Genomic DNA, 11633 nt, shown 5'->3' with positions numbered 1-11633 from the left:
TCACATTTATTTTACGTCTCCGTCTTTACGGCAAACGTTTTGGAAAATATCAGCGTTTCGTGTTCGTTTTGACTTCGTGTGGACGGGGCCTTAGATGATGGTTTGATTTTTAGAGTCATCCAATAATTTTAAAAGACGATACTATGGGGTGGGCTCAATCTCCAGGCCTTCCAGCAGTAGAGGTTCATCTGGAAAACGTCCTCCAATCTGCTTCCTGGATCTGGTTCTGCCAGTCAGCTTTCCTCCTCTGCATCCTCACATAAACCTTCCTTTTCTCCGACAGCAAAGCTTTTACCATAGAACTCCACACCATAGATCCACGCATCATGTTCTGGTTTTCTGACAGAATGTTTGCTCAGCAGATCATTCAGCTCTAACTCTCAGGCCAGAAGGATTCAGTAGATCTTTAGCAGAGTTGTGGATCTCCTTCATAGTCCCCTCGCTGTAGATATCAGACCCCTTCACCTCATTCTTCCTGATCTCATCACTAAAGTAGAAACTCAGAGCGTAGATCTAACAGTGAACCTAGAACATCACCTGGAAACTTGGCTGCTTCTTCTTAATATCATCAAAGCAAACTTTGTCACCTACATTATCTTTTCATTTCTGCGTCTTTAATTGATCTTACAAGTTTATAATAGTTCCAATCTTTTTCTAGGGATTCTCTCATTTTTGGCGGCCTAGTGGTTAGGGCACAGAGCTAGGAATCCAGAGGTTCTGAGTTTGAGCCCCACTCCCACAGACTTCCACTCTGGGTCCCTGAGCAAGACCCTTAACCCCACACTTCTCCCCGAATGCCACACAGTGGCAGCCCACTGCTCTCCAAGGGGATGGGTTAAATGCAGAGGGTTAATTTCGTTACTCTGTACTTTTGACAGTTTAATGAAAATAAAGTTGATTCTTCTTCTTCTATTTTGGTGCAGCGTGTTGGTTTGAACACAAATGAAAAACTAAAGATGAAAAATTAAACACACCCCTTCACCTTCTTTATATGTAGTGTTTTACAAACTAACAAACTTCACTGCTTTTATAGATTTTAGGTGATAAAGGAAACGTTACTGAAATTGTTTTCAAAATTGTGATGTCTTAAATAGACTTTATCGTCTACAAACACGGCGGTCATGTTTGACACTTGCAAAATTGTCTTAGAAGCAGAACTTTCTCCCTGATCAGGATTTATTCAAGAATGACTAACTCTAATTTAATGCTTTTTAATGCTCTAAGAAATAAATTTAATGCCTTAAACGACACTTGGAATGTCTGTCGTTCTCTAGCTTTTTCTCTGCCTTGAGCTTGTTTTCCCAACATACGGCTTTACGATTAACTGTAAGGAGTTCTGTGGAACCAGTTATATTAGTATAAGATATTGTTTTTATAAACTTTTTTTTTCAATAAAGCATTTTAAATGCTTAATATAAAAAATTATAATGTAATGCCTTTTAAGGATTTTTAATGACCCGCGGAAACCCTGCTCCATAAATTGTGTTATATCAAACTGTTCCTATTAGGGATGGAACGGTTTATGAAAACCGTCCGAACCGTTCGGTTCGACTGTCTCGGTTCGGTTCGCGTGTGTTGCGTTCGGTTCATGCACTGCTCCTTTTTCTCATAGGCGAAGCGTTTACACTCCAGAGCAGAAGGTGGCGGTACTGCGACCAAAGCCAACCACCAGTAGTAAACAAGAAGAAGAAGAAGCGAATCAGTTGTTGTGGAGAATTGTGTGGGTATGGCGAGTGGGAAAGAACAGGAGTTGGAAGACGCGCCAGCAGCACTTTATAGGTCTGCTGTATGGGACCACTTTGCATTTAGAGTGACCTACGATGACGGCCGAAAGAAACGTGGATAAAAGTGCAACAGTGTGCAAGCATTGTGCAACACGTTTTGTTTACGCTAACAGCAACACGACCAACATGTCAGGCTAACCCCGAAATCCCTCATACTCCGTCAGCGCTCCGCCCCGTTGCGCTCCAGACCGGCTGCTCAAAGCAAAGCCTACAGCCTCCACTGTGGCTCCCGTCCGCTCCGCTCTGAGTTCCTTGGAGATCGTAGAGAGCATGCGCCAGATGATTAAATTCAAAGCAGCAAAACATACGGAAATGATCCAGGGTTTCCGCGGATCATTAAAAATAATTACAATTCATGAATTTTTTTGGATTTTTTCATTAATTTCATTTTTTTTTAATTCATAAATTTTTATCATTTTTATTATTTTTCGGTGTAACAATCAACATATACCGAACCGAAAACCGTGACCACGAAACCGTGAACCGAACCGTGGATTTTGTGAACCGTTCCACCCTTAGATCCTATAGTCACTCTATTACAGATGGAGTATTGTAACTAAAGTAAATCCTCCCTGGGATTATTAAAGTATTTCTGATTCCTGGTTGATGGGACAGGTGTTGTGAATGAAACTGTGCCCACCTTGAAGGAGCTCCTGTGTGTCACTGAATGTTTGCATTGATGACTGAAAGACATCTTCTGCTTCCATTTATCTCTTTTGCTACAGAGTGTTGAATTCATGCTAATGTGGATTTAATTTTTTTTTCAATTAGTAGGGCCGGGTATTTTCGCCAAAGTCCTGAATTGATTCGATTTTGATTCATACAGTTCTAAATCGATTAATTTCGATTCGATCTGTTTTTACAATAACGAAAGCGGTTCAACTGTGTTTCAAAATACTCGTGTATTTTATTTTTTTCCTGTCACATTAAAACACCAAATGCAAACTTGTAAATCAGACAGTTTAAACTTGAGATGTGAACAAAAGTGCAAACTTGTTTGTGAAAAGCGAAAAAGTGAAGCCTCACTCGAGCAAGCAGATGTGACACGGCGGGGACACAGCAGACATGCATGAGCTGCATTATCTTCAATGCACAAACCATATTTGCAGCATTGTCTGTAACAATTACAGGGTGTTTGCTGGTCAGCCCCCATTTGTTAATGTCTTCAGTCAACCTATAGGCTATATACGCGCGTCACTATAAAACTAATCAATCTCATTCCCTAGACGTAGATTTTGCAAAAATGTAAAGGAATCGATTCAAAATCAATTTTTTTTTTACCCAGCTGTATTAATTAGTGGGAAAAATGCAGGGGGGGGAATAAAAAAAATTTGTAATCAAAACTTTCTCGACCCTCATGTAGCACCTCTACGGACCCCTCAGGGGTCGTGGACCCCCTGTTGAAGACCTCTATGGCTGGAAACAGAACAGGAGGATTAATCAGAACAGATCAGTCATCATGTTAGGGTCTCCTCCAGATTATTATACAAACAGTTACTGACTAAATGTCATCAAATTACACTAATTGGACTTATACACGATTTTGTAACATTATTATTGCATCATGACAAAAATAATCAAGGGGTGTGGAGACTTTTACAAAGCAAATATTGAATTTTAGTGAAGTGTTGAGATTAGCAGCAGTTAGCAACCCGGTGTTGTTTTTAAAACAATTAATCTCTGTTTTTTGTTCTTAAACATCAGCTGGAGCTTGAATCCGTTCCGGCCCCAGCTTCTCCTCTACGCCCAGGACCGAGCTCTGATGTGGGGCCCGTTAAAAACACCAGCTGGCTGCTCGCAGTATGATAACGGTTCTAGGTGTGTCCCACTGCCAGCCTGCTAACCACAGCTAACCGCTAACACGAACCCAGAACCTTCGGGTCAGAACCCAACATGGCTCCTGTAGCCGGATCACGGAGGACCCGGGGTGTCTGTCACACACCGATGAACTGCTCTGACCCGGCTGAAGCGGTCCAATCAGGTTCCGACACCCAAACGAATCACAAAGAAAGGCTTGTTGCGCTAGCTGTCTGTTAGCCTTTAAGATAACAGCGACAGAAAGACGCCCTACCTTTGAACAGATAGTCATACTCATCGTCTCTGGTGCCCATCGTGGTAACAAGACGCGGTTAGTCCAATATTTGATTCTTTAATAAATAAAAATCAGGAATATTTCTGACTCTCCAACGGGAATCTGTTTGGAATCTGGACGTTCCTGCCGTCTTCTTCTTCGCTAGAGGCCAATAGGAGGATGAAGACTCCGACACCTGGTGGTCAGATGAGTGAACTGCATGTGGTGAGCCACTGAAGACATTGGTGCTCACGAATGTATTATCATTTTTTCTACACTTTGTTGACAAAATTCAGTTTATTTATATAGTGCAATTCACAACACATGTAATCTCAAGGCAATTTACAGTCCATTTGAATCAGTTTTCTTCTTCTAAGGAAAACCAGTTGATTGCATCGACTCATTGACTCTTCAGCAATCCCTCACACTAAGCATGCTTGTAGCGACAGTGGAGAGGAAAATATTCCCTTTTAAAAGTAAGAAACCTCCAGCAGAACCAGGCTCAGTGTGAGCGGCCATCTGTTGAGGCCGACTGGGGTTCAAGGAGACAGAAGCAGAGATACAAAAGGCAACCGTAAAAGGCGGCCCGGTCCTGAAAACACACAGCCAGGTAGACGAGCTCCGATCCAGCTCCCATGTCAGAGGATGAAGAGAGCACATCCAGTTAGTCACAGTCAGAGAAACAGGGCTACACTGAAAAACAGGCCAATCTGCAACATCTTTAAAAAAGGTGTTAATGGTAGCAGCACAGCTGATATTTCTCTCCAGGATGGAGTCACAGCCAAACAGGAGCGGATGAAGCTACCGTACTATGAGAAAAAGCAGAGAGAGTAGGATAATAGAGAGTTAAGCAGAATGATGAAAAAGGGGTCCCTGTGTCCTCCAGCAGTCTAAGCCTATAGCAGCATAACTATAGAGATAGCTCAGTTTAATCTGAGCCACTCTAACTATAAGCTTTAACAAAAAGGAATGTTTTAAGCCTAGCCTTAAAAGTAGACATGATGTCTGCACCCTGACAATAAAAGTTGTCTAAGTCTTTTTAACACTTTTTTTATTCTAATTACAGACCTGAAAACAGCTAAATTGATATTCTCCAAAAGTATTGATGTCTGTATTTTATTCTATTTAAAAAAAAAATTGGACACCGTAATAATGGCAGCAGCAGTCAAACTGGTTCTGATTCGTGAGCACCAACGTCTTCAGTGACTCACCACACACAGTTCACTCATCACCTGAACCTCAACATCTTGTTGGATTTATTATCTTTTTCCACAATCACTCATCTGAGTGGAAGTGTTGGTCTAGTGGGTTAGAGCAGTGCGCTTGTTGTCTGAGAAGGTTGCAAGTACCCCGTTCAATCCCCACAGCCTGACCTTTAACCCCACACTGCTCCCCGGACACCGCAAGATGGCAGCCCACTGCTCCCCAAGGGGATGGGTTAAATGCAGAGGTAAATTTCTCCAATGTGAGATCAATAAAGTTACATTATTATTATTACCGTATATCATTTTCTGTCCAATAGAAGAACTATAATCGTTTCAGATACTCCAGCTGACAGCTCTCTCCTTCCAGACAGATCCAACGTCTATGAAGGTCTGTTAACTGCAGACTCAGTCACAGAGTAGGACAATAATCTCATTAATAACAGGATACATTTTATAACAACTTTAGTTTCTTTCATGTTTATTTTTACATTCAAGGAAACTGAAAAACCTCACTGAAATTCTTTTACTTTCTGATAAAAACAGAGAAATGAAACTTTCCAAACAGGAAATAATCGTCAAATAGAAATAAACGAATAAAGAGAGAAGATTTTAAAAATACAAAGTAGGCTGAATAAGTGGTGAGCTTTTGGGCCTCAGGTTACAGTGCATCACTGAACCACAGATCCAATAACAATGTCAATAACAGGCACAACCTTCTCTTTTATCAACATTTCTATGTTGTTTCTATAACTTTTCTCTTAGTTAAGGGTCGAAAACACTTAAATGATAAACATATATTTTATGAAGCAGGTATTTGGTCTCATGGACCAGATAGCTCAGTTAAAAATAGCCATAATAATGATGCCAAGCCGGTATCAGTACACTGGAAAAACGATCTAGAAATAAGTTACAATTTCCTAAATTAACTGTATTTACCCTTAATTTGAATATGTAGGTCAATTAGACAGTTTGCCAGTGGAATGAGTATTTTTACTCTTAAAATAATTTGATAATATGCATTTGAAATGTCACAGTCTTGGTTTTGTTATGTTTATTTAGAGTATTCAGTTTTACTTTGCTCCTTGTTTTAGTGTTTAATTATTATTTTGTTGTTTTCTTGTTAGTTCCTGTCTTCCAGGTTTTCCATTTGTTGTCCTCTGCTGCCCTCTTGTGTCCTCTATCCCTAGCTCTGTTTTCTGCTCTGTCCTCACCTGTTTCCAATCCCCTCGTTAGCCCTCTCTTTGTCTCTGTCCCCTTTAAAAGCCTCCCTCTTCAGTTCTGTTTGCTGGATCCTTGTCTAACGTCTGTCTGCTTACCTCGTCTCTCCCTGGCTCCTAGAGTTTGGTTTCCCCTGATGTCTCCTTGGTTCTGGTTTGTTTGTTATTTTTGTTGGATTTTTTGATTTCTGCCTCTGTACCTGAGAACCTCATTAAACCCACCTAAATTCACCTCTGCCTACTTGCCTCTGCTTTTGGGTCCTCAATCCAACACCAAATCGTGACATAAAATAAGACAATGCAATTGTGTTTTCTTATTTTAAGTGTAAATATTCTTGTTCCATTGGCAAAATGTCTATTTTACATCTTAAATCCAAGAACAATTGAATTTATTTTAATTAAAAAAATTGTTTTCTAGATTTTGATTTTTTTTCCCAGTGTATCGCGTCGATACTTTAGTGTCAGATTAACTGGACTTCACTGGAAAAACGATCTAGAAATAAGTAAAGATTTCCTAAATTAAGCGTATTTAACCTGGATTTGAGTAGGTAAATTAGATAATTTGCCAATGGAATGATTGTTTTTACTCTTAAAGTAAGATAGTTAGATAATATGCACATTAAATAAGACAATTCAATTTTGTTTTCTTATTCTAAATCGAAATAGTCTTCTTCCATTGGCAAAATGTCTCTTTAATTTTCTAAATTTAAGAACAAATGCACTTATTTTAAGAAAAAATGACTTATCTAGATTTTGATTTTTTCCAGTGTTGCTTTTCTGTCTCAGCATGAAAAATATCCAAAATATGATAGTTTTCTATAGTGATTTCTATAGTGCCAATATAATGTTTATGTTGGACAGTTTTTTCCTGTTAATAGAAACACAGTATTTACAACAAACCAAGCTGTTATAATCACCCTAATCAAGCAGCAGAAGTTTAGTTCTTCTAATATTCTTCTCCGTGTCTTTTGTTTCTGTTTTGTTTGTTTTTTTCTGGATTTGTAATCCAGTTTCAGTCATATGAAGAGTTTACTTTCATTTTAACCTCTTCAATATTCACAAGTCAATTCAATGGTTGGATCCCTAATCATGGAGTCTTGCTCCATGGAATGACGGAGGTCTTGGCAGATGGTATATTGCCTTAATTTCAGCTCAAAGTGTTTAAAAGCCTCTTTGGATTCTCTTTGATTATGGTGAAGGTGAGGTCCCTATGTTACAGCTCATCAACAAACGTTCCTTTCTCTTTTTCCCCGGAGGAACTCAGTTTATTTCTTCTTGTAATCAGGGCGGAATTTCTTCCACTTAATGTTCTGCAAACACAAACATAAAAAAAAAAAAATCAGGATTTTTCCTTCAAGAATATTAGCAACACGTTTAGCTCTTTTCATTCTTACATTTTTCCCCCAGGAGCTTTTGGGCTTCTTGTTCTTCATGTCTTCCACCGACTCGTACGTGTTGCTGTGGCTTGTTGTGTCGCCTGGAATCTGCTCATAGGTGTCATCTGTCATCATCTTCGGCCCCTGAGAAACCTCAGCGTACATGTTGTCTCCCTGCTGGCCTGCAGCTCCTACAATGGGGTCAGAGGACTGGTACAGAGGGTTGGATCTAAGCTGATCCTGGCTGCCATTCTCTGAGTCCGACCTGGAGCTCTGATGTGATGTAGCTTGAGAGGGAGAGTGGAGGGAGTATGTTTGGCAGGTGACCTTCTTTGGTGGGAGGGACGTTGTGATGGAGAGGCTTTTAAAGTGAGTGGAGTGCTTGTCTACCTCTTCTTCTTCCTCCTCCTCCTCCTCTCCCTCATCCTCATAGTTGCCAAGATATGGCAGGGATTGGCTCCTGCTTTCTACCTGATTCAGCTCAGCACAGGAGACATCTGCTTTGTGAAAATTATCTGAATCCTTTGAGTCTGTTGGGAGCAACGCGTCTCTGTTAGAGGTTGGTTTGGCCTTTCCACTGATTCTCTGCACTCTGTTGGGGGTGTTCTGGACTTCCACTGGATGGACCGTCGTGTCTGGTAGAGATCCACTAAGAGAAAAACCCAATGGCATTCCTCTTTTCGGTACCGGGGGAAGCGCCTGAAAATAAAAGAGGAAAAAACTATTTTATTTCATTCTAATCGATACATTTTTTCATCCATTCGGTGAATTCTAAACTACCATTAAACATCCATGAAGAGACCATTCAAACACTTCCCCGGAAGTGTGCAATTAAAACACAAAACAACAGCAGAACATAGACATCGAACCAAGTAGATACTGTATGTTCTGTCTTTAAACTCCCATGCAGTTTTTGTAAATGAATGGGTCAGGAAACTGGAAACTGGTCAGAGTGGCTCTCTATGACAGATATTTTGTCACCGATTCTGTTCTGACTTTGATGGACAGAATTTCGTAGCACAGCCACATGGAGCAGCATGTCAGGTTTAAGCAGGTGTTGGACACACGCTGTTTCCCTTTGTCCTTGGAAGGGGAAGTCAGAGAGATGTGATCTTCCTTTTGTTCCATTTTATGACTTGTGGACGCTCATGTTCTTCAATGTTCCTATATGGCCAATAAAACCAAAGCAGTGGTGATGCGAGTAACAGCCAAACAATATTCATTTAGCTCTGACCTTCTGACTTGTAAATATGACGTTCAGACCCTATCTAGTTGGAATTTTCAACTCAGTCGTCAGAAATCCCGGCTTCTTGGAGAGATGCAGCATGAATCTCCGTCTCTGTAAAGGATGTTGTCCTCGATTTCTATCTAAATATGTTAAAACTGGAATGAGGATCAGCAACTGCTCCTCTGCTGCCATTGGTCTCATGGGAACATCGATCACCACCTTTAGTCTGGGTACCTACCTTTGGTTTAGAGGGAACTGTTTGTCTACCTCATGGTGTTGAGGAAGATGACCAAAGCACGGTGTTGAAGCATCTGCAGTGGTCAGATTGGGTGAAAGACGAGCCAAATGGTTTTAGGTTAGTAGTTGATCCCTTAACGCTCCTGAAATTATCTCCTTGCTCTTTCTATTCAAAAGGTTACTGAGATTCCAGCCCCTCCCCATGTTCCCAGTAACTCATTTTTGCACATCAAGCGCATGCTGGTAAAGTTCAAGGGTGAAAAAGCAGAAATCAACTAAAATCTGTTTCTTTTTCATCTTATTCCAAATGAAAAGTCTTGACAAATGTAGACCAGTTCAGTGTCACAGTCCTGGTCTTTGAACTGCCCTGGCGAGGTCTGGGATGGAAGAAGACCACCCATCAGGCTGTTGTTATTTAGCTTTAGAATTTAATCAACTTTTGAGTGAGTGTTGGCCTAGTGGTTAGAGCGGTGCACTGTGATTGGAGAAGGGTGTAAGTACCCGGTTCGATCCCAACAGACTGCCACTCTGGGTTACTGAGCAAGACCCTTAACCCCACACTGCTCTCTGGGCTCCGCACAATGACAACCCACTGCTCCCCACAGGGTTGGGTCAAATGCAGAGAATGCAGAGAATTTCTCCATTGTGGAACAATAAAGGAATTTTAAAATATTACATATATTATATTTTTATTTACAATGCAAACTAAATTTCGTTGCTTTGTATTGGTGAGAGTGTAATGTCTAGTCTATTCTATAAAATGGCACAATCTGCTTTTTTACTTTTTATTACAAAAATATGTTAAACCAGTCTCCAAATCTGTAGACATAGATGAGGAGTCAATGCAATCAGATGGATGTTCTTAGAAAGAATCCCTTTTTTCTGTCTGTATGATCTGATTAAATTGTCTCCATAAAGTGCCTTTGTGTTATGGATGGCCTCAATTCTTAAGATCACTGCATTAGCTTTGGTTTTTTGGGTTTATAACAGGTTTATTTCCTGTAGGAACTCCTCTGAATTCAACACCAGCGGCTCAAATATTCAATGTTCAAAAAAATTTATTCTCTAAAAATTTTGTATATTTATTCACAATTTTAAAGAACTAGAAAGATACTCTCTGAGCTCTCTTGTAAATTCAAACTCATGTAAATGAGCAGCAATAAATACATCTGTTTTAAATGGACTGTTAATATTTGATTTAATACAGGGGAGAAAATTTGAATAGCATTTCCTGTTTGAGGAGGAACAACGAGGATGCCTTATTACCACCTTTCTGGTGTTTGTTCAGTCAGCTAAGCTCGTTCAATGTGTTTTTACTATTATCTTAGTGATTCATTGTCTTTATGTTATCTTTTGGAATTTATCTGATTATCTGAGTTAGACTAATCCAGACCAAGTTCTTATCAGGTAAACGGGGACCAGGCGGAGCTAGTGATTAGCTTTACAACTTTGAATACATTAAGTTAAGCTTCTGTCTCCATCTGACCTGGGAAAGGGACGTTGCGTCCACTGACACGGTTCCTGTCAGCTTCCTGTTTCTGGACTTTGGAGGCAGTGAAGGTAACAGTGCTGCAGAAGGCTCATTCCGATGCTGCTGAAAGCGGTGTTTCTTCTCGGGTTCGACCTGGTCCCACAGGGTCCGCAGAGCTTGAACACTGACCCCTAAACTCTTCTTGGCATTGACCACGTCGTACAGATCCTCATCATCGTCCTGAAAAAGAGAGCATCTGTTTCTTTGATCTTCTTTATCTGGCCGTTCATCGTCATGGATAAACTTTAACAAACATTTTTCTAATCAAATTAAGTTTTTTTTTTTCAATTAACTTAAACAATCTTGCTCCTAAAACATACAGAAATTCAATTCAATTCAGTATATTTCTATAGCGCCAATTATCATCATGTCATCTAAGGTCACTATACAGTGACCATTCAACCAGATCATTCAGTCAAATAGATTCAAAGTTTTTTATCTAAGGAAAATCAGCTGATTGCATCGACTCATTGACTCTTTACTCACACCAAGCATGCTTGTAGCAACAGAGGAGAGGAAATTTCCCATTGAACAAGAAAAAAACTCCAGCAGAACCAGAACCAGGCTCAGTGTGAAAGCAGACACAGAAGAAGAGGCACAGATACAAAAGGAAACTTTCAACCAGCTCCACAGGCGGCCCCGTCCAGGAAACACACAGCCAGGCAGACGAGCTCTGAGCCAGCTCCCATGATGAAAGAGAGCACATCCAGTTAGTCACAGTCCAAGAAACAGGACTACACAGGTCTTGATGGCAGCAGCACATATATATTTCCCTCCAGGATGGTGTCACAGCCAAACAAGACACAGACCAGATGAAACTAGTATGATAAGAAAAAGCAGAGAGAGCAGAATGCTAGAGATTCAACTAACAGAGTCTGCAGAGTGGGATAATAGAGACAGAATGAAGCAGAACAATGAAAAGGGGTCCCTATGTCCTCCAGCATCCTAAGCCTATAGCAGCATAACTATAGAGATAGCTCAGGA

The 11633-nt window shown here is 40.4% G+C and overlaps 2 protein-coding genes across 2 annotated transcripts in view; both read right to left on the bottom strand.

Moving 5' to 3' along the window:
* The window catches only part of rab11a (RAB11A, member RAS oncogene family), a 9936-nt gene extending 5911 nt beyond the window's left edge, over positions 1-4025 (bottom strand). The window contains exon 1 of the mRNA XM_015396715.1: positions 3856-4025. Within this exon, the coding sequence (XP_015252201.1) occupies positions 3856-3895 (40 nt within the window). The 5' untranslated portion in view covers positions 3896-4025. The remainder of the gene's footprint in view (positions 1-3855) is intronic.
* A 3116-nt stretch (positions 4026-7141) lies between these two features.
* LOC107098853 (SH2 domain-containing protein 7-like) overlaps positions 7142-11633 on the bottom strand; it is a 10120-nt gene continuing 5628 nt past the window's right edge. Inside the window, exons 4-6 of the mRNA XM_015396712.1 lie at positions 10605-10829; positions 7672-8352; positions 7142-7587 (exon numbers count right to left, since the gene is read on the bottom strand). Coding sequence (XP_015252198.1) covers positions 7543-7587; positions 7672-8352; positions 10605-10829 — 951 coding nt within the window. The 3' untranslated portion in view covers positions 7142-7542. The remainder of the gene's footprint in view (positions 7588-7671; positions 8353-10604; positions 10830-11633) is intronic.

The sequence above is a fragment of the Cyprinodon variegatus genome, unplaced genomic scaffold, assembly GCF_000732505.1.
Source record: "Cyprinodon variegatus isolate N-32 unplaced genomic scaffold, C_variegatus-1.0 Scaffold816, whole genome shotgun sequence".
NCBI classification, from domain to species: domain Eukaryota; kingdom Metazoa; phylum Chordata; class Actinopteri; order Cyprinodontiformes; family Cyprinodontidae; genus Cyprinodon; species Cyprinodon variegatus.
This window is presented reverse-complemented; position numbering and strand designations above follow the sequence as displayed.